Here is a 23499-nt window from a genome sequence, read left to right as displayed (position 1 = left end):
TTCACGATTCATTTCACATAAATTTCCGACTGTTAGAGTGTTGAATATTATAGCGCCCCTCTGAAAGAAGGTAAATAAAAATGTAAGCGATAAGTTTTCCTAGTGTAAACGGTTTAATAGTAAAGGAAATTTTTTTTCAAATGCCTATTACTATTTTCGAAATTTTACATATTAAAACGTTTTTGTTTTTTATGTACTTTCCAAAAAAAAATACGAAAAATTTTTGAACATTTTTTTTCCACAACTAATTTGAAAAATAAAGAAAGTAAAAAAGTTCTCTTTCGGTCCATTTTTAACAATGGACAGGCGTTTAAAACAACACATTTGATGAATTTTCGCCTTTTCAAAATTTTCTACTTTTTGATTCGCTAAATTTATTTCTTCATGGTTTCGAGAAGTGACCGAAGAACAACTTTCAATCTAGTTTTTGAAAGAAAAAATACAAATAAAATGTTTGAAGCTTTCTTTTATTTTTTTTTTAAATTTTTCGAAAAAACCATTTATTTTTTCGATGATTACTAAGGTAAATGCACCAGTTGTTGACCGGTCACCAATCAGTTGACCGATGTATAAAAAAGTTAATTAATTAATATTTTACAAGGGTTTTTTTTTTCTTAAAGTATTAAAATAAAAAAATATGGCATTTAATCATCATAATAAAAAATTACGCAATTAATTGCGCAGTAGTAATAGCTTTAAAAAAAAATTCTGAGTTTGTTTACAACGCAACCAACCATAAAGCGGTCAAAAATAACTAGCGTACAATTGGAGAGTGAGTGCATTTCATCATTAATTTAGTGATATTTATCGCTATAATATAAAATATTTTAGTTTTATTATGTTAATTAAAGATCAGATTCCAACTTTTTTGAAAAAATGAAGTTAAATTATAAGTTTTAGTATTATTTTAAGACCGGTCAACTATTGGATCAGTCAGAAGCCCTTTACCCAGTAAAAAATTCATTCGGTCATTTATTAGACCCTCTAATTTTATCACAATCCAATTAATGACCGTACATTTATAATACTAATTTCTTAACCTCAAAATTAAATCTGTCAAGTGTTTAAAGTACTTTAGTCATTCAATATTTTGTAAATATAAAAATAATCATTATAAAATGTATATTTATAATTAAAATAATACTTAAAATCTTTTTTATTATTAAATTTTATTTTGTTCTAATTTTTTTAGTGAACGGTTATATCAAAGAACGGATTATTGGAAGAAAAAATTGCTAAGCAATTAAAAAAATAAAAAATAGTTACAAGCTAGTGAAAAAGCTTTAATTGAAAAAAAGAAGGAGAAGAATAAAAAAATTTCAAGTGAATCAGAAGAATAATCGTCATCAAAATGAATTTGTGATTATTTGTGACCTAAAGAAATGTGACTTTATGTTGATTATTGCTATTATTTATATTATTTTATAAAAAAGTACGATTTAAAATTATATTGTATGTTAAGTTTTGTTAAAGATGTCGTTAATACTTCGAAAGGACTGCATAAATTTAATTACATACATGTAGTTTACAAAATTACTTATAATCATTTCAGCGGTCAATTAATTGGAGAACGGTCGGTCATTTATTGGGTTTCTTTGGTCAATAATTGGTGATTTTAGTATTTCAAGATTCAAATAACAAAATTAATATAATTTTGTTTATTTTTATTATAAATAGTTATTAATTATTATTAATTAAGTATTTAACTTTAATAAAATCCATTACAAATTGTTTTTAGTAGGTTAATAGATATTTTATAGCTTAGTACAGAAAAAGAAAACCTTAATCGGTCAATAATTGGTGCATTTACCATACCTCCAATTTTTGTCTTTATGTTTTTTCTTCATATTTCGAAGTTTTCTTTGAACAAAAAAATTTTCAAAACGGTGTTATGAGAAAAAAAAAGCTAAAAAAAAAAATTTTTTTTTTCAATCGAGGAAAAAATATATCAAAAGAACACCACTCCGAAAAAATTTGAGAAATTGCAGAAAATATTAAAGTTTCATATGTTAAAAAATAAAAATTAAAAAATGGTTACTATCGAGAAATTTTTGATTTTTTTTAAAAATCTAAAAAATAATGGTTAAAATGGGTTCAAAAAATATTTTTAACTTCCCGCTAAAAATCTCAGATTTTCAAAAATCGGGAAGTTATTGTTTTCACCCCGTTTTGCAAAAATCGAGTTTTCATCAGATCTCGACGTTTGAAGATCACAGGAAGCTTCCCTGACTATCCCCGCGAAGTTGTCACTATGTCTGTATGTATGTGTGTGTGTGTGTGTGTGTGTGTGTGTGTGTGTGTGTGTGTGTAAGTATGTGAATCACTTATAACTTTTGAACGGTTGAACCGATTTCATCGCGGTTGGTGCCATTCGAAAGGGCTTCGCCAAACTTAGATTTCTTGAGAATTTGAACCGATTCGGACCGATAGATTTTGAGAAATTTTGAAAAATCTCAAAAAAAATTAGAAAAAAATCATTTTTGAAAGTGGTTTTTTTGGAATATCTTTTAAACAGCTCGATCGATCAATTTCAAAAACTAATCAGCTCTTAACGTCAAAAAACCACGCCGATCGGCGCTAATCCGGTCAAAATCGGTTGATTCGTTCGAGAGATAGCGTGAACGAAAGAAAACCGAAAACCGAAAAAAACTGTTTTTCACATAACTTCGTCATTTCTTCTCGGATCGTTTTGATGATATAGAATAATTTCAGAGGTTAAAACCGCGTCGATTGCCGCCAAAAACGTGGAAATCGGTTGATTAGTTCGAGAGATATCCTCGACGAAATATTTGGAAATAAGGATTTTTCAACATAACTTCGACATTTTTGGAATAACTTTCAAACAGCTCTACCGATCGATTCCAAAACTAATCAGCTCTTAACATCATAAAACCAGGTCGATTGCCACCAAGCTGGTCAAAATCGGTTGATTCTGTTCGAGAGATATCGTGAACGAAAGAAAACCGAAAAAAGTGTTTTTTCAGAGTTACTCCGAAATTTCTAGTTTGACCAATTGAAACTTAGAAATTATTTATAAGGCTTAAAAAACTACGTAGAATGCCGCCAACCGCGTAAAAATCGGTTCATTCATTCAAAAGTTATTGCGGTATGAACATTCAAAAAATAGTGTTCCATGAAACTTCTATCAGACTTTTGAGCTCAAAGAGCTCAAAAGCATAGAAAAGGTATCTTTTTGAGCTCGGAGAGCTTAAAACAACACACAGATTGTACTTTTGAGCTCAAAGAGCTCAAAAAAGCGGCCAGGTATTAACGGAATCAGCGGGAAGTTGCAGGGATGGCCTTTAGGGTCAACCGTTTTCCTAATTTTTTTATTTGTTTTTTGAAATGTTATGTCCGAACTAATTATAATTAAATAATTATTGGTAGAGTGGGCCTTGAGGAGGCTCGGACACGCTTTTAGATAGATTTTCTCTTGTAGATAAACTACAAGAGTTTTATTTTTAATGTGGATTTCGAATGCCTCCCGGTATCCAGGAGTTCCAAACGGCGAATTTAAAGAGAGGTCGATTACAGGAACCGAACTTACCTTCGTCCCTTATGAATTCAATTGTTGATTTAAATTTGAGTTGTCGATCGGTAGATCCTAGATTGGTTTCTCTTTCTTCTCTCGTGGTTGAGATCGATGTAATGAAAGAGGTTCAGGAACTAATCTTCGAAATGATGGGTTCCACGATATTCGGAGTTTTACTGTTTATTCAAAATTTTAGCCCTACGGGCGAGACGCACTCAATGCACAATATTTCACTTAATAACTATTTACTTATAACTATATTTAGTGATTTAGAATGTTTAATTATGAGTTCGTGAACAGAGTAACGACTCCGGCGAATACTTAGATCCACCCTTAATTAAATAACAGATCGAAAAGTTGGAATTTAGAGAAAGATATCACTACGGACAACGGGGCCCTCGATCCTGCTCGAAGAGCACACTGGCGCGATTCGTAGACGATATAATTTAAAGAATCAAATAGGACAATAGTGAATTTAGAAGTTTGTATAAGCGACCTAGTGCTTTATACTGCCTCGTACGTAACGCGGTACGGGGACACACACGGGTTCTACGAGGATACCTTCCCTCGTATTCTTTGATGAAAGATTGAACGCGCGTGCCGCGTTGCTTAGGGTTTTTAAGCACTCGGGTCGCGACTTTTGGGAAAGAATTGAATTTTGTTATTGGTCTAAAATTGCAAGTTTGACAGAACGTGGGCATGGTGTGCTTAAGGCGTGATCGAGGTGTTGTCCGATTGTCCTTCAAAGTGCAAGCGCTGCACTTTTCGTCGTGAGGCAGAGACCCCGAGTGTTATATGAGGTGACGCCGGATATAACAGAAATATACATTTAAAAACAAAAATTTTGAAAAAATAAACGTCCCTATACTAAGTTAAATTTTGAGAAAGTAATGGTCATTTGAAAAATTATGAAAAGCATTTTTTATAGGGTAGAAAAGGTTGAAAAATTTTCAGCCAAATCGAAAGGGGTCAGGGTAAAAAGTGGTCAATTTGGCGTAAAATGCGCCTTACATGAGAAATATGTCTAGTCAAAAAGTTCTAAAACGTGTTGAATAGATATAAAGCTTCTAAAATTATTTGTAATACCTTATTTGATTCGGAGTGACTCTCAGTAAATTGTTTTTTAAGGATTAATCAGCACATAAAAAATTACGATTGTCATTTACAAGACAAGTTGAAAAAAAAGAAAAAATTTTTCAGTTTTTCGTAAATAACTCAAACGCTAATATTATTTATGAAATTAAAAAAAAAAAATTCTGAACAAGGAGGAAATTCGGCCCATTTACACTTGAAGTCATAAGCTATCTATATAATATTTTCCTGCTATGTAGATTATGTTAAGTGTACATAGATGAACACTGGGACTAACAGATATAAAACGGATATAATATTTGCGATCTTTCATCTAGGGGGTCAAAAAGCATACATTCTATATAGTACCCAGCAGTCCAGATAGTAGAAAAAAGTTATGGGTTTTGTTTAAGACAAGTATGCATGGTCCGATTTGGAAAATTTTTGTGAGAACCCTGTATAAATTTGCTAATAAAAATCTTAGAAATTGTGATAAAAATATGAACAATTACTCGTTCGATTCGGAATTAAATTCTGAAAGTAATGTTGTTGTTTTTTTATTTTTTTGATGAAAATTTCAATATGTTATTAACAAAAAACATAACCAAAATAACAAATCTTAGTTTTTCGTGAATAACTCAATAACTATTGGTGATATCAAAAATCAGAAAAAAGATCCTTAAAGAGGAGAAAATTTCTGAAAAAATGTTTTGACTCTCGGAACACTAGCTTGAAAAATAATAATTTTTATTAAATGTTGAAAATAGAGTTCCGCGCGACTTTTGTCACACGGCCGCGCCGATGCTAAAATACGACGGCAGTTGCGTGGAACCCTATTTTCAACAGTGAATAAAAATTATTGTTTTTCAAGTTAGAGTTCCCGGAGTCGAGATTTTTTTTCAGAAATTTCTTCCTCTTTAAGGATCTTTTTTCCGATTTTTGATATCGCTAATAGTTATTGAGTTATTTACAAAAAGCTAAGATTTGTTATTTTGGATATATTTTTTGTTAATAACAAATTGAAATTTTCATCAAAAAAATGAAAAAAGCAACAACATTATTTTCAGAATTTAATTCCGCATCGAATGAGTGATTGTTCATATTTTTATCACAATTTCTAAGATTTTTATTATCAAATTTACACAGGGTTCTCACAAAAATTTCAGCTACTATGTAACATGGTAATGGTTAACATTCTACATAGGAATAAGTTATATTCTTTCTTCTCCGTGATATTTTGCAAGTAGCTTTAGATTAATCTATCTCGTTAACAAATAAAAATTGCTTGAAATATGCTGGAAACAACATTTAGAGTAAAGATTAACAAATAAAATAAGCAAAACAGGATTTTTCTAGGACCAATAATTTACGTCATAAGAATTTTTTAATGCAAAATTGAAGCGTTGAACGCCAACACGTTTAAGCAAGTAGCTCTAACTTGGTAAATAATTTATCGATTGATCTATTTTTTTTAATCACAGCTTGTACTTACTTTTATTCAGAAAAAATTTGAGCATAAAAAAATTTAATGAAATTTTAATTTGCTCATACGCTGCAGCTTGCAGTTCAAGCTGCAATCAATAAATCAAACCTTCAGAAATCATTGTCGAAAGCAAGAAACGCAGCTAAAATTTTTAGAGTCAACAGTACAATTAACGAAATCAGGCGTTTAAGACCGACTGCGTCGAAACCTGTTCTCGATTTGCCTACTCGCTGGTCATCTACGTATGATATGTTATTCTCTTTGCTTAAATTGGAAGACTTCAAAAGTTACGTTCCATCACTTACTGCGAGTGATTGGAATAACATAAAACATTATGTAAAAGCATTAAAACCAGCAAAAGATGCTACTTTAAAATTACAAAAGGAGCAGCTAACATTGCCGTAATTTTATTCAGTGTGGTTAATATGCCTCGAACAAACGGAAAAAATTCAGACGCCATTATCAAAAAACATCATAAAATATATGAAAGTTCGACAAGATAATCTCTTTGAGAATCTTGCTTTAATTTCTGGAATTTATATAGACCCTCTTTATAATGTTTTACTAACCGAAGAACAGGAGACTGAAGCTGTAAATCATTTGAGTCAAGTATGGCAGAGCTTGAATTCATTAAAAAGAGGTGATCTAACTGAACAGGATTTATCAAATAGTGTAGTGGATAAATCATCCGAAGAACTTCAAGAGGATACTTTAATACCAACAGTGCTACTCCAACAACTACACGCTCGAAAGAAGGCGAAGCTTGAAAAAAATGCAACTATTGATATAAAACCATTGTTATCAAATTTTAAGAATCAAGAAGAACGAAATCCTCAAATTCCACTGCTTCAATATTGGGAAGAAAAAAGGTTGTTAATGCCTGAATTATTTCAACTTGCAAGAATTATATTAGCGGCTCCTGCTACTCAAGTTTCCGTAGAGCGACTGTTTTCCGGACTAAAGTATATTTTTTCAGACCTGCGTGCAAAGCTGAAATCAGACTTGATAAATTCTATAATGATCGTTAGAATGAATTACAAAGATATTTATGAAAATAATGATAATGTAAAAAAGGTAAAACAAGCTAGAAAATCTATAAATAAAAGTAATACAAGTAGTTCCATAAGTACAGAAAGCTCAAATGAAAATAGTCAAGAAGATGTGTAATATGTTGTAATGTTATAAATAAAAATATGATATACATAAAATTCAGAATTGGATTAATATTTTTTGTGTTTCCCTAACCTCTAATTGTATTTAAAATAACCAATATCAAAGTAATATGTATATTTTAACAGTAGGCATCTCAACATGAAATAACACTCTCTCACCACTAATACTTAGTGATATTTCCTCTCCAGGATGGTTTTGTTCAAATTAAAAACTTTTCTGTATCTTTCAAGAATTTTTTAAATAATTCCTCGTCTCCAATTTCTGCAGATAAATATATAGCTATTAATATTTTTATTTATTTGTGTGCACACTATTTAAAATTGTAACTCTATACAACTTTAATTTATATTTATACATAAGTATAAAATTTCGTTAAATAAATTTAACTTTTCAGAATTTAATCTGATAAATAAACCGCGTCATTTGGATACAAGTTAAATATTTAAACGTTGGTTTAAATTTCTATTTAAACCAGTTTTAATCTTCATAAACGTATAAACGTATGAAGTCACTCTCAATATTTTTCTCAAAGTAAACATTGAGTAACAAAGGCGCATCTCAGTCTTTTCAAAATATCCAGCAACCCAACGATTGTTCGATGCTGTTACTATGTGCGCTTGGCCCCATGTGTAACGTTTCAGGTTACATAGTCTCAAAAGTAATAAAACTTGGTTTCAACACTTCTATATACAATATGTAACATGAACATTTTAACAGGCAAGGAATATTACAATATTCCTTCCTGGTTAACAAATAAAAATTCTGCCAAATTTATTAATTTTAAATTTTAAAATTACGTACGTATTTTTCGCTTCTCAAAAATTCATGCTCATCTCTTAAATATTCTGACACATCTCAAATATAAAAATTTTCTTTCATATTACTTACGTTGACCGTTGTCATGGTCAAACTTTCCAACAGAAGATGCTTCTTCTGAGACATTTCTGCAATTTTTCAAAACTTGAATTGTTCAAAACTTCAAATCTTGATTATTCACTTCAGTTCACTTAAACAATTCACCTCACGTTAGTCACTTATGTTCTCGAGAACTTCAAAGTTTCTTATTAAACGTAATAATTATTTATTGCTTAAAATTTTGAAAGTTTTAATTTATTAATTTTGCGCAGTGGACACGTGTACGGCTCATAACCTGTTAGAATTAGGTAGGGCCTTTTAAATAAACAATACCAATTAATAGTTAAGAGTATTTATTAATATGTGCATCCGCACGTTACCAAAACTCAATCGGAAGTAAGTGGTGGTACAGTTCTCAAATCTCATCTCAAGCAGGGATCATGACATCACATGACCTCCCCACTACTCATGGGGTAAGACGGTTAGGCGTTACTTCCAACAGTTATAAATATAAATATGATATACATAAAATTCAGAATTTGATTAATATTTTCTGTGTTTCCCTATCCTCTAATTGTATTTAAAATAACCAATATCAAAGTAATATGTATATTTTAACAGTAGATTCATGTTTAGATAATCAAACACAACCATTTTTCATATTTTTCAAAGGTAAAAAATTAGCAATAAAATAAAAATTATTATGTTTTCTAGATAAGAAAATATAATAAAAAAAAATTTTTATAATAGAATGAATTATTTGAAACAACGATTTTAGCAATTAATTAAAATTGTAACACTAAAAGACGAATGGTATATGCCTCAATTTGTAAGACAAAGAAACAAAGTAAGTATCTCTTTTTTGAGCTCAGGATTTTATGATTCGGATAAATAACTTGACTTCTAGGAAACATTTATCTAAAAGTTAATGTTTATTTTGATATGCTAATTTTGATACATTAATTTTTATTAATAATAGTTAATTTATTTTTGAAAAAGTTTTCAGAAACAGAATCTTCGTCAAATATATTTAAAATAATTTTCGTCATCTGTTGATCGAAAGATAAGAAACCTTATCCTCTCTCTCTCTTTCTTAGGTCTGTCTATTCTAATAATAATAAAATAATTTATCTTTCTCCCTTCTCCCAACTTTCAGAATTAAAAACTCAAGAGAGAGATACTTATTTGTATTTCTTCGTCTTTCATATTAAGACATATACCGTCACCTCATTGGTAGCAACAATTTTCAAAGCGTTTTTTTGCAAAAGAAAAAAATTTTTTTTCCTATTTATAAGTTGTTCTTAAAATCTCTCGTCACTACAAACTTGCGTGTATGTTAATGAAAAGTCATATATCATATCTTTACTATTTTTGAGCCACGAAAAACTGAAAAACCTTTTTTTTTGGTAATTACAACTGCATAAAGTTTTTTTATACTTAATTAAAGTTTTTCTGAATAAAAGTAAGTACAAGCTGTGATTAAAAAATAAAATAGATGAATCGATAAATTATTTACCAAGTTAGAGCTACTTATTTAAACGTGTTGGCGCTCAGCGCTTAAATTTTGCATTAAAAAATTCTCATGACGTAAACTATTGGTCCTAGAGAGATCGGGTTGTGCTTATTTTATTTGTTAATCTTTTCTTTAAATGTTATTTCCAGCATGTTTCAAGCTATTGTTATTTGTTAACGAGATAGATTAATCCAAAGCTACTTGCAAAATAGCTATTTATGAAAGAATTGAGTTTTCTCAAAAATTTTTTAGGTGCATTTGATCAATATATTTTTTTGAATAATAAAAATTTTTGAAGTGAAACTTCTTTAGAATCGTTGTGATTTCAAACCGGATGCAACGAAAAAACGACAGGTAAGAGACACAAATACAAAAATGTGTAGGATGAAGCCAGGGGAAAGAATGAGACAGAAATATACATACAATTTGTATATTATCGGTCTCTCCTCTTTGTGCCATACTTCGTAGCGTCCCCACTCCCGTCTTCTAAGCATAGTCGCCTGTAATTTGTGAGCCAGAGCGAGAGAGCAGATGTCAGTGTGTATGTATATTGCACACTGTTTAATACGTGCTTGTATTTGAGCATTTAACGTGTGTAGTGCATGTGAAAACTACGTGAGCTTACTGTACACTGTATGCGGCTGCGTATTACAGCGTTTTAGTAAGATAGCGTGGTGTGTTATTATTTAACTGTTTGTGAGTATTTTTATATCTTGTACTAAATAATAAATTTTATAAAATGCCGAAAACTAATGCCGAAATGTGTCGTCAATATCGACGCAAAAAAAATGAAATTAAAATGAAAAAAAATTCAGCAAAAAGTTCAACAGAACGTAGTCGCGAGTTTCGTGCACGTAAAAAACAATTATTGAACAATCAAAATAGATGTTCAGATATAAGTGTCAATGTGACTGATGTAATAAATGGTAAGTGTAAATATTTTTTAATCCTGTTTTAAGTATAAACTAATATATCAATGTTTTTCAGACCGAAGAGCGTCAGTATCTACAATTGATCTACAACATGAATTTCGAAGGCTGAACTTGAATCGACTTGAGACAATTACAAATGTTTTATATGATTTCTTAAATAAAAGAAAAGGGATGTCACTGTTTACCTTTAACTGTCAAAGCTTACGAGCTCATGTACAAGATCTGCAACATGACAATATAGTGTCATCGTCAAATTTTTAATTCTTTCGGAGACATGGATGAATAATGAAGATATTGTAGACATTCCAAATTTTAATATTGTTGTTAATTACAAAAGACCACGTACGAGGGCAGGCGGAGTAGCAATTTATCACAACGTAAATGATGGAGCCCGTGTTGTTACGCCACAAATGGATCTCAATGCACAACAGCTAGAATCATTGTCTGTTCAGCTTTCGAAAGTTGGAGAAATATGTGCCTGTGAGAGCAGAAATGACCAAGGAGATTTAATTTTGATCGTAGCAATTTACATCTTTCCCAACCAATCAATAAAATCAGTTATTGAATTTATACATGAAAATTTGATCAAATATACCCCAAAGGTATCGCGAATTCTCAAAAAGAATTATGATAAAATTCCGATGATTTTAAGTGGGGATTTTAACATAAATTTTGCATCAGATACAGCGCTTCCTTTGATTGAGTTTCTCGATACAACATTTTATTTAAAAATGTGTAACAATCGCACTCAATCAACTACAAGATCAAAAACGGTAATAGATGCAGTGTTCCAAAGATATATCAACCAAATTGAAACTAAAATATTTGTATCGTATTTTAGTTATCATAAGCCTCTTGTATCATTTGTTGAAACTGAAAATATGGAACTTGAGTAATAGATTATGTAACATATGTTAAATAAAATATAAAATATCTTTTAAAATTAATCAAAATACTTTCATTTTTGAACAATTAAACTTTGTAATTATCCTACCCTTGTTATAAATATTCATCTCATTCTTTTGTCGATTCACTGAAGTTTCACTTCTATCGTGTGTGAATCGCACACACACCTTTTTTTTTTTTTTTTTTCAAATCGGATCATGCACACATGATGTCTTAGACAAAAACCATAATTTTTTGGTACCGTCTGGATAACTACATAAATAAATAAATTAGACCAGTCGGCCTAGAAAAAAGCGGTTTGTTGGCAACTTTTCGACAAAATGATCCGATTTTGGGTTTTTTTTTTTTTTTTTTTCAAAATACTCAATAAAATTCTAAACATTTTTGTGTATGTGTGAAGTGTTGCTTTTTTTTTTGTTTAAAAAATAGAGTTTTAGCGTTGAGTTTTAAATTAAAATATCTCAGAAACTACGCCAAAAGTAGTCCAGACATGCTGTATATGAAATTTAGAGAATTAAATAAAGAACAAAATGAGCCAAACCCGATGTCTCTATGACCAATACTTACGAGATATTAATTTTTTAATGAAAAAAACAACGCGGTTCCCCTCAAGCGCTTATAAACAAATATCTGTAACCCCTCGAAAAATCATTCGATTTTTTTTTTTATTTAGCTATTGGTATCTTTTATAAGCAAGAAAATCAGCTAAGCTCAAAAAAAATTATTTGAATTTTTTTGAATAATTTTCATTTTTTCGAATTTCTGCATTAAAAAATAGTTAAAATTATTAAAAAAAAATTATTTTTCTGGCATTTAAAAATTTTACCCGCAACAAAACATCGATGTAAAAAAAATTTTTTTTTTGTGCAAAAATTTAGCTGAAAAGTTAAAAAAATATGAGCTCTACGGGGACTTGAACTGTACTTCGAGACAGAGCGCGGACGTCATTCTCGTCAAACCGTCGTAGAAAAATGGGAAGCATAATAATAATGTGAGGCAAACAATAATAATAGTAAGCGGCCGCTCAGATACTCAAAGTAATTTGTTTTTTCATCATTTTTGTTATTTTTTCTTTTCTTTTTAAGACTAAATTAACTTTTGAATAATCGATTCGACAACATAGGTATCAATCGATTCCACAATACAGGGATCAATCAATTCCAAATTTTATGAATCGACCCAAAAACTTATTGTCTCAAGACCAATTTTTAAAAAGTTAACTAATTTTTTTTTTTTTACAATTTAATAAACTTTCAAAAAATCGATTCCACAATAGTGATGTCAATCGATTCCAAATTTTATAAATCATCCAGAAAACCTAACGATAAAGGATCAAGTTTTGAAAAGTTAACTAACTTTATTCTTTTTTTTATAAACAAAGAAGTTAATGAACTTTTCATAATTCGGTCATTTGACGATGACTTATTTGGTCAATTCATGAATTTGAAATCAGTTGATACCAATATTGAGGAATTGATTTTTTAAAAGTTAATTTAGTCTTCAGAAAAAAATGAAAAAATTACACAAAACATGAAAAAACAAATTACTTCGAGTATGTGAGCGGCCGCTTACTATTATTATTATTTACCTCACATTATTATTATGTTCCTTATTTTTCTACGACAATGGTTTGACGGAAATGGCGCACGCGAACTGTCTCGGAGTTCAGTTCAAGTCCCCGTAGAGCTCATAATTTTTTTAACTTTTAAACTAAGTTTTTGCAAATAAAAAAAAATTTTTTTACACCGATATTTTGTTGCCAGTAAAATTTTAAAATGCTAAAAAAATAATTTTTTTATAATTTCAACTATTTTTTAATGCAGAAATTCGGAAAACTGAAAATCATTCAAAAAAATTCAGATGATATTTTTTGAGCTTAGTTGATTTTCTTGCTCATAGAAGACACCAATAGCTATAAAAAAAAAAAAAAAAAAATCAAATCAAATCAAATGATTTTTCGAGGAGTTACAGGTATTTGTTTATAAGCGCTTGAAGGGAACCACGTTTTTTTTCATTAAAAAATTATTATCTCGTAAACTATTGGTCGTAGACATCGGTTTCGGCTCATTTTGTTCCTTATTTCGTTCTCTAAATTTCATACGCAGCATGTCTCGATTACTTTTGCGTAGTTTTTAAGATATTTTAATTTAAAACTCAACGCTAAAATAGATTTTCTTATTAAAATAATAGGAAAAATAACAAAAAAAAACTTTTTTTAACTCTCAATTTTTCCTTGCAAGTGTAAGACTTACTCACAAAAGTTAAACAAAAAAAGTCCATCTGGTAACCAAACCTTGGTAGATAAACTGATAAACCATAATCTGCTGGCCAAAAATTTTTGTGTTCATTTTCTTAAGAAATATGTTTTTGTTAATTAACAAATTTTTTCATAGCCAGAAGCAATTAATTTTTTTATTGGCCTATCCTTTGAAAGCTTTACAAAGATTCATGTTGGAAAAAAAATAAATAAGAATTTTCCGTTTTTTTAGTAACAATTAGAGATGCTGAAGAAAATATGAAACATAAATAAAACATTTAATAATTTTTTTTTTTTCAAATAGCCCGATGGATTTATTTTTACATTGATAACAGTAACACAGAAATAAATTTTTTGAAATTTTACCCACAATTATTTAAAAAATTCTTTTATAAAGTATATTACAAACAAATATGATGTTTATGAAAAATGTTTGAAAATTTTTTCTTAGAAAATAATTAAAAATGAAGATAATGATTTTTAAGATAAAAATCATTTCTTAAACAAATTTGTTCATTAATTCAAATCGCCTTTGTTAGTTAACAATTTTTTTGCTAGTTGATATTGTTATGTCCGAAAAATAAGATCTTAAATTGCGGTAGCTGGATTAACGGAGGTTCGGATAACAGATGAATTTCCCTAACGAAAGAATCGTTAAGTTTATATTTTATGGGTTCGTGAAGGTGAAAACCCCGGAGAGGGCCCCTTGAATACGACAATCGACCTCGGAAATAATAAAATATCCTCCACTTACTATTGCGAATCCTAATTCCAACGATGATTCGGCCTTTGATTGGACGTTGTACCTTTGAGTTCCGCTGCTTGGCTTCTCGCTTCCTCCTGCTGACTGGAGATTGAAGGTTGAAGGTTCTTAACTTAAGAATGATGATACACTTCGATTTGGGTTTTTAGTTTATATATTCTGTTTAACTGGCCCTATGGGCAAACACGTCTTAACTTACACTATTCACTTATTAACTAATAACAATATAAAAACAAAGGTTGAAAGTTAATATGAGTTCGTAACCGGAGTAACGACTCCGGCAAACAAAGTTCGCCGATTATAAATTTACAGAAGAAGAAAATAATAATTTGAGAGTGGGACCAGGTCACTGGAACTGTGGGAATCTCGATTATCGTCAAAACGAATCGTGGCTCGAAGAATCGCTATCACAGAACTCAGAAATACCGTTAAGGAAATCGAAATGAATAATTAGGGAAAAGATGACTAATTAATTTAATAATTGAAGTCTGCCTATACGTGTCGGGGTATAGGACTCACCCGGGCTCTAAGGCAGAACTGTTACCTTGTAAATGAGCTGTCGAATTATGGTGTTCGTGTCTTTTATCACCTCGGTTGCGATTCATTAAGTGGGGCTACTAATTAAACAATTGGTTCCTGCGATGAGGTGACAATGCGCGGTAATGTGTATTCTTCGGCCACGAGTAAGTTGTCACGCAGTCCAGTCCCTAAATATGCAAGCGCTGCACTTTTCGGCAGAAATGGGAGGCCCTGTATTATAGACGGCACGCCGGATATAACAATATCAATAGTAAAAAAACCATTTTTTTTTTCAAATCATTATTTCTGTCGTACTTTTTAATTAAAAAAAAAAAATTACTTTTAAAATTTTTTATTTGTTTTGTAAATAAAAAATAGAATAAATTTGTTTTGTTTAAAAAACGATTAATATTTGTTTTTATATATTCATATAGCATAAAAAAAATTTTTTACGAGAAAATTTATTTATTTACAACAAATTGTCTATTTACTAAAGAAAAAAAAATTTTAATGCAATTTTTTTTTAAGAATGAGAAAGCACAATAGAAATAATGATTTAAAAAAATATTGTTTTTCAAAATTGATATTAACTAGCAAAAAAAAATTGTTAATTAACAAGTGCGCTTTTAAGCAATTAAAGTTGCAATCGACTGATATTCTAGTGTTATAATTTATACTTTCTTTCTGTACACAATATACATATGGGCTACTTACTATGGGCTACCTAAAATCATTTCTAAATTAGTGTAGATAAAGTAGTGTACGCTGTATAATGGTTAACGCAAAGAGACGAATTTTTGTCAAATGGTGGGAGGAGTATCTTGGCTATGCTCGGAGAGTGAATCGCTCCTTTGACGAGTAAGTTCTTAAAGAGTCTTCTGACAACGCTCTTCAATCAGTAACTCGGAGTAGGAGAAATATACTAAAGAGCAAGTCTGTTTCGCTCCGACTCGGAGTTAGATCTATGTGTACTACTACTATAGAGTATTTGGATATCTATACACTCGTGCACGATACTCTATTGACGAGTAACTCTCAATAAGAGCGGTCAGTTTTCGAAAATGAGCGGCTCTTAAGGAGTACTCCCTATCCCTGCTTTTGAATGAGCATAATATTCAATATCGGGCTCGATAAGCCTGTTGGCGTTATTGGTCATTCGCTCTGCGTCTATTGACAGTAAAACGGTGTGATTGTCGTTGTTCTAATCTCATGACTTCATTGCGTTCAGCTCGTGTATCGTCTGATTGTTCTTGACGCAATTGCGCCATTCTCACACGTGCTCCAGTATTTTCTTCCTGAACTTGTTCTTCGGTTCTTTGGGCTCTTCTATTTTGAATGCTTCTAGATTTATTTGTATCACGGCTCAAATTGGCCCCTTTGGGTTTTGTTGGCATTGTTCACTGTACAATACAAAACACACATGAATAGAACTGATTGAATTATTTAATTATTATATTAATCATTTATTTTATCTTTGATTACATTAAATATACATGTAAAAATTAGATAGTTTCAGGAAAGCGAAAAATTTTATGTTTCTTAATTATATCGAAAATACATATTGTTAGAAATAGTGAAAAAAAAAAATTCTGTCGAAGTTAGAGCTCTTATAAGTAAACACAAAAAAAAAATTTCCAATTCTATTAAAAATCTAACTTTCACCGAATTCGTTTTTCACCATTCCCAACAATATTTTCGTTATAAATAAGAAAGAATAATTTTTGATTTTATAATAATTGTAACGTGGCTGGTCTCGACTGTTCGTAGAGTGAAATAAATTTTGTATTCGAAAATAAATTATCTAAATTTATATTTAATAATTAACTACGAACTGGGCCGAAAAGACACGCTCGTTACACCCGGAGTGTAACCAACTCGAAGCCGTAGCTTATAAGAGTCGATGCTGCTCCAGATGCCTGTAGCTTTAGATTTTACGGCGGACCAAGCCGATAGCTTTCAAAGCTACAAATAGCTAAATTGATTTAATTCGCGTAAAGAATATGGTCCAGGGCAAATCGTGGGTGGCGATACTCGTTGAAAAGTGGGTTCAGCTCCGACACAAAACCAACCTCTACCGCGTACTGCTCCGCTGATCGCTTAATTGGAAAAATAGAGCTAAATGGTCGTCAAATACAAATATTGAAAAATACAGCTCAAAGTAAGTTCAATACCGCGTCCAATTCTTACCAATATACCACCTGACTTACAACAGGTACTACTACCACTTCGGTGTGCTTTAACGTTGTCCAGCGGTGGTAGATTCCTCGTGGCTGCAGCTGGGCCGGTTACTGATTCAGAAACAGACGATTGAATCGAGGTGACCGACAAACCAGGATCTTCCTCAAACAATGAAACGACGCTTTCCTCAACAAAATGGCTGACTACTCGAGACCTCTTGAGTACACGACATGCCAAGCAAATTTATCTTATATATGCGTCGTATTATTTAATTAATGTACGACATACTCCTTGTTAACTAATAATCAGAGTCGTATCGTACAAATATAGTTTAAAATGCCGTTATTATTTAATAGACGGTGTAAATTAATAAAATACCGAACATCACATTGTAACACGGTGAAATAATTGCTTATATTTTAATAAATATATCAATTAGAGAAGTATACATTATGGGGGTTGAACAAAGACTGCCTGCACGCGGCTTCCGCGTACATTAATTAACATTGAGTAGTGGGGATACGCTCTAGCGCCACTCTCAACGATTTTCGTACTATTAAAAATTATCATCTAATTTCTAATCTGGCTTACATGTTATCAGCAAACGTTTAGTATCAGGTGGTAAATTGGCGTTTACCTAGTGTGAGCCGAATGGCCACGTTGCATAATAAACGTAAAAAATAATTTATACTTACAACTCAATAGCCGTTGTTTGCGGGAACTCGTGACACGTGTTGAGTATTTTAGAGGTTATGTAAGTCACTTAATTAACTGATCGTGCGATTTACACTCAAGATTAATAATTTTATTAGTTATTAATTATTAATTATATTCAATAATATTAGTTATTAATAAATAAATAATAAAGTTACTCGAGAATATATTTGATATGAGAGTTACACTGAGATAGTAAAAATGTTTAACTACTACGCTTGAAGCATAAACACTAATAATAGCCGAAAACTGTAGAGGTAACATCCCTACTCCGTGATGTTTACAGGGTGAGAAGTGACACCGGTAGACACATGGAAGGGATAACTTACCAAGTGATAATAATTAATGTTATCGAGCGGGATAGAAAATGATAAAATTATGAAAATGACTATTAAAAAGCAAGGGTTGGTGATAAAAAAGTGCAAATTTAAAGTTGTATGTATTTTTTGATGCCACATAATAAAAAAATAAAAAAAATAAAAATTTTATCAAAAAAATAAAAAAAATTTTTTTGGGGTGAACACCCCTTATCACTTAGAGGTTAGAAAAATAGATAGTAGCCGATTCTCAGGCTATATATATATTAGGGTGATTTTTTTTTTTACTTTATTTTTTTTTTTCGGTCCCATCGTGAATTCTTGTTGGAAATACCCAAAAAAAAATTCCCTGAAAGTTTGAGCTCTTAATATTAATTAACGTCCTCGACCAAGGCATGTGAATATTTCCCATTGAAAATACACAAAAACTTTGATTTTTAATTTTTGAATTTCTAAAGCTCAGCGGCATTTCATGGGATCACTTTGATCGAAGATGGTTTTTTCTTAGAATTGAACGCTCTACAAAAGTGCCCATTGCCGCAAAGTCGTAACTCACACTGGCGAGGCAGTACGGGCCACTGAACCTGATTTTTTCATAAAATTGGCGTTTTTTCGCATTTATCTCGTAAATATCAAGAGCTACGGAAAAAATGTAAATGACAAACTTGTAGAGAATTCAATTTCCAACAAAAAAGTAGTCAGTACTTGTCTCGGATAGCTTAACTGGTAGAGCCCTTGGTGCGTAACCGAGAGATCTGGGTTCGATTCCCAGTCTGGGCTGTCTGATTATTTTTTCAATTACAGAAAAATTCCCACTGAGTAGGTCCCCCCCTTTCCCCTATCCGTTCTTTCCCAACTCCCTTAAAATTTGCTTTAATATGGCTCTTTACCGTAAGATGGACGGTGGCGTTGTTTGCTCGGTGGGTCTTATATACGGGACTGAATAAAGTAGTCAGTACTTGTCTCGGATAGCTTAACTGGTAAAGCCCTTGGCGCGTAACCGAGAGATCTGGGTTCGATTCCCAGTCTGGGCTGTCTGATTATTTTTTCAATTACGGAAAAATTCCCACTGAGTAGGTCCCCCCCTTTCCCCTATCCGTTCTTTCCCAACTCCCTTAAAATTTGCTTTAATATGGCTCCAAATGCGCTCCAAATCGCTAAGATCAATATTAAGCGAGATATTAAGCCTTGAATATATTTTTTCGTGAAATTTTGGCCGATCATTGATTTAAACTTATTAATATCTTGTTTACTTTCTCTGTTTTTTATATTTTTTCTTCAATATATTTTTTTAAGGCTAGAAAAACAGGATATGATAAGTATCTTACATTATAAAAGCTTATATCTTAAGAATCTTTAATAAATAATGGATTTACGAGTTTCTGCATAAAACTTATGAATTCAATTACACTTAAATAATTTATATATTATTAACAGTTTATTAAATTATAATAGTTCGAATTATATTAACAACAATAAGTATTTAATAAAAATAAAAACAACAATACCAATTAATTATTATTGAAAGCAGAAAAATGAATTGTTAGATTAATTCATTGTCAATATATTGTGATTTTTTACACGATGTGTATTGAGATTGATGGTGCTGAACAGTTTGAAAAATTCTTTGTCTTTCATCTTCGTTATAAGTCAATACTTCATTAAAACTTTCGGCTAGCGCTACTCCTCTTTCCGCAGTATCGTTTACTACTTTTAACTTTTTGAATGTATCATAACATCGTTTATACTCAAGATTTGATTCCCACAAACTTGGATCTGTATGCAAAAATTCATAGGGGAGCTCAAATTACTCAAAAATAAACAACGAGTTTGGATTAACAAAATCGCTTATGTTTTTCTCAGATAACGACGTTATTTCTTCATAAGCGACTGATAAACGTTTATTAGGCTTTTTGACCGCTACCTGGGAATTTATTTTTTGTACGATCTTTACTTTTTCTTCTACTGACACAGTTTCATCAAAAAGAGCTAAACAAGCAAGATTTTCGTGTAAGTACCACAAATGCCGAGACAATTTATCGAGTGCTGCATTTGCAATTTCTGGATGTATTTTTCTGTAGTCAATAAGATCTTTTACTAATTGCAAATCCGAGTTTGGAGCATTTATTGCATTAGGAGCAGTAAACCATATTTTTACATAAAATATTACGATGAAAACACATATTTTCTGCAAAATTTTTTTTTCGTTTGCTCCCATTTTAAACTGGTTTCTAAACATATATATTTTCAAGCAATAGAGAGCTTTCGATAACCACCATGCGTGATGAAAAGCACCAGGTGCTTTAAATTCGGCTCTATGACTTTTGATACCACCCAAAAAGATACAGCTCAGCTCCAAAAACTCCTTGTAATCATTTCTCGGATGATGATTCTAACAAAAAATAAGAAAAATTTAATAATTGCGGCCAGAAAAGAAGATATTTTCAGAATTTTAAAGTAAAAAATATTATTTAAAAAGGCAAAATTTATAAAACTAAATCACTTAAAAATTCGAGTTATATCGAAGTATGCAAAATAACTACACTGATAAAAGGATTTATTTACTATTAATAATTTGATTTATTGGAAGATAATAATTTAATTTAATAAATATTTTTTAACATTAAATAAATATTTATTAGGGAGAAAAGTACATTTAATAATATTTAATAAATATTTATTAATAGATAACAAATATTTATTAACAGTTAATAAATACTTGGTTGAGTGAATTTGTTTGGCTTGCAATGTCATATGATATGAAGGTTGCTTATAAACAAAAATCATCCTTATAAATTATTTGCATTAATTATATTTCATTATAATAACATTTATTGTAAACTACCAAATTCTATCACAGCTCATAATTATTTTTTATATTTTTACATATTAAAAACGTTAATTTATTAAGTGAATTGAATTATTATCAATGTATTCCAGTTATAGGGTTATAAAAAGTGTCAAAAGAAGATTGCTATTTTTGCTTTTTATCCTAAATAAATATTTGTTAACAGTTAACAAATATTTATTAACTATTAATAAATTAATAAATATTTATTAACAGTTAATAAATTCTACGTAATGAATACTAATTAACTGTTAATAAATATTTATCAAATCCCATGATGTTAAAAAATCATTTATTAACAGTTAATAAAGCTTATTAAATATTAACAAGTCCTTCTATCAGTGTATCAGAAAGATCTAATGACTGTAAAAGAAATTAACTTTATAAATAATAATTCTTTCAATGGTAAAACTATTTATGAATTAATTAATACCTTCAGTTGATTTTCTATGAAGTCAAGAATATTGTCTTTTCTTTGATTTAAAATAAGTGCAATATCTTTATCCTCTATGCCGATTTCATACGCAGATTTATCAATTTTTTCCCAATTATCTCTGAGTCTTTTGAAAATTGGTACATTTGGACTATTCGTCACTGGCCAAGCAACTTCTGCAACATTTCGTAACATCAATTCAGAAGTATGATGGCGACAAGCAAGATATAATAAGTCACGGCCAATTTTATCTTCTAATAATGCACATGCGCCATTAAAACAACCTAAAACAAAGAATTAGTTATTGATAAACTGTTATTTAATTATCAGTTATTCAAATTTTTGACTCAGCTTATATTTTAACTCAACATTCGTAAAAATAATTAAAAAAATTAATCAAATTCTTATTTGAAAATTTCTTCCCAAGTCAAAAAACAAATACTGTGATATAAATTCATTCAACCACAACATTAACTTACCGGTATTTGAACTAGTTGTATCAAAGCACATTGCTTTAACATTATCGCAAAGATCTCACTCTATCAGCGTTTCAAAAATGGCTGAAGCTTGGCTTTCACCTGTGCCATCAGAGAGAATCGGAGTTTTTAAATTTTTATCAGTATTTATTCCGGTGACGTGTATTGATAATCGTTCTGCTTTTGGTTGACCATTTCCCGCAGGAAGCATCTTTCCATCCCAGTGCACTACGAGAGAGTCATCAAAAATTTCTTCTTCTTTGATCGTATCGACAATTTTTTCTCTTTTTGAAATACGCGCATTGCGAATAGTGGAGTAACTTAAATTATATTTATCAATCTCAAGTCCTAAACTTTGAATAACAGCAGAAATGATGTACATCGCATTTCTATCACTAGTTTTAGTTCTATCTAGTGCTAATACTAATTCCGAAGTCAGAATATCAATTTTATTTTTCTTAGGCGCTGGCATCTTAGTATCTTCAAAGTCTGAACAAGTTCGCTTCAATTCACTGGAATTTGATATGGAACTACAGAAACTATTTAAGGACGACTGTTGGGATAATTTCATTCCTGAAATGAAAAATATTAACAGTGAATTAGTAAACATATTAGCTGAATGTTAAACAAATCAAATATAATTAAACAAAACTATTATAATATTAGAACTAACCAATTTCCTCATTATTGGGAGTTTCTACTTCCATCGCAGACAGATTTCCAGAAGTTTCTTCTGGTATAACGTCAATTGCTGGTAGATGGATATTTCTATTTCCTTTACGACAATCTGTCAAAAATTGCTGCAAATTTTTCGGTAAATTTTTTAGTGCAGCACAATTTGCAATGTCAAATAATTTATCAAGACGTTTGCTAAACTGTTCCACATTTGTTCGTTGTCTTTTCGATGTCTTTGCACGACTTCGATGATTCTTCAGTTTCATGTAGTCACTGTGAATTTTTTCCAATTTTTAATACTGTGCTGAGGTCGAGAAGTTGGAATCAAAAGATTAGCCCAAATAGCATTCGTATCACTGATCACACTACTAGCACTTGCTCGTATACTTAATTTTAAGGATTGATGTTTGTACATAAAGAGATTCAATACATCCCTACACGAAGGTAACTTAATATTATTAATATTATGAATTTCAAATCCAATTAAATAATTATAAACTCTATTTCCGATTTGTTCAGACATCTTTGACAAGAATAAAAATGATAGAAAAATGTAACGCAACGTAAAGCATACAAATGCGACGCGAGTACATTCAGTGTTCACTGAGCTTTGTTCTCGATATTTGCGGCATTAGTATCACACAATAAAGAACAAAGAAAGCGCTGCAATTAGGCGGGCGATTTATTAAACTGATTCAAGGTTACGTAAAAGAGGGGATTTTTGGAGAGGAGAGAGGCTTTCGATTTGCGGACAATGACTGAGCTTTCGCTGGTCGCGTACTTTTTGTCAAACGTTGTTGATCACCGCGATGTTAGTTACATCGCAACGTTGCCATTAGATTATTAAGTACCTA

At 30.7% G+C, this 23499-nt stretch overlaps 2 protein-coding genes and 1 long non-coding RNA gene across 7 annotated transcripts in view; 2 read left to right on the top strand and 1 right to left on the bottom strand.

Annotated features, from left to right (window-relative positions):
• LOC123273866 (Golgi-associated plant pathogenesis-related protein 1-like) overlaps positions 1-23499 on the top strand; it is a 298986-nt gene that overhangs the window by 62319 nt on the left and 213168 nt on the right. The window lies entirely within an intron of this gene.
• On the top strand, positions 10067-11506 carry LOC123273878. The gene is made up of 2 exons (XR_006511387.1): positions 10067-10553; positions 10615-11506. It is a non-coding gene; the product is annotated as an uncharacterized LOC123273878 (long non-coding RNA).
• Positions 19707-22935, bottom strand: LOC123273871. Its single transcript, XM_044741349.1, has 4 exons — positions 22644-22935; positions 21974-22543; positions 21495-21778; positions 19707-20605 (listed from the first exon to the last, which is right to left on the bottom strand). Exons 2-4 carry the CDS (start codon positions 22002-22004, stop codon positions 20021-20023), a joined length of 900 nt encoding a protein of 299 aa, XP_044597284.1. The 5' UTR covers positions 22005-22543; positions 22644-22935; the 3' UTR covers positions 19707-20020.

The sequence above is a fragment of the Cotesia glomerata genome, unplaced genomic scaffold (genome assembly GCF_020080835.1).
Source record: "Cotesia glomerata isolate CgM1 unplaced genomic scaffold, MPM_Cglom_v2.3 scaffold_15, whole genome shotgun sequence".
Taxonomy (NCBI): Eukaryota; Metazoa; Arthropoda; class Insecta; order Hymenoptera; family Braconidae; genus Cotesia; species Cotesia glomerata.
Note: the sequence above shows the minus strand (reverse complement) of the source record. Positions and strands in the feature narration are given on the sequence as shown.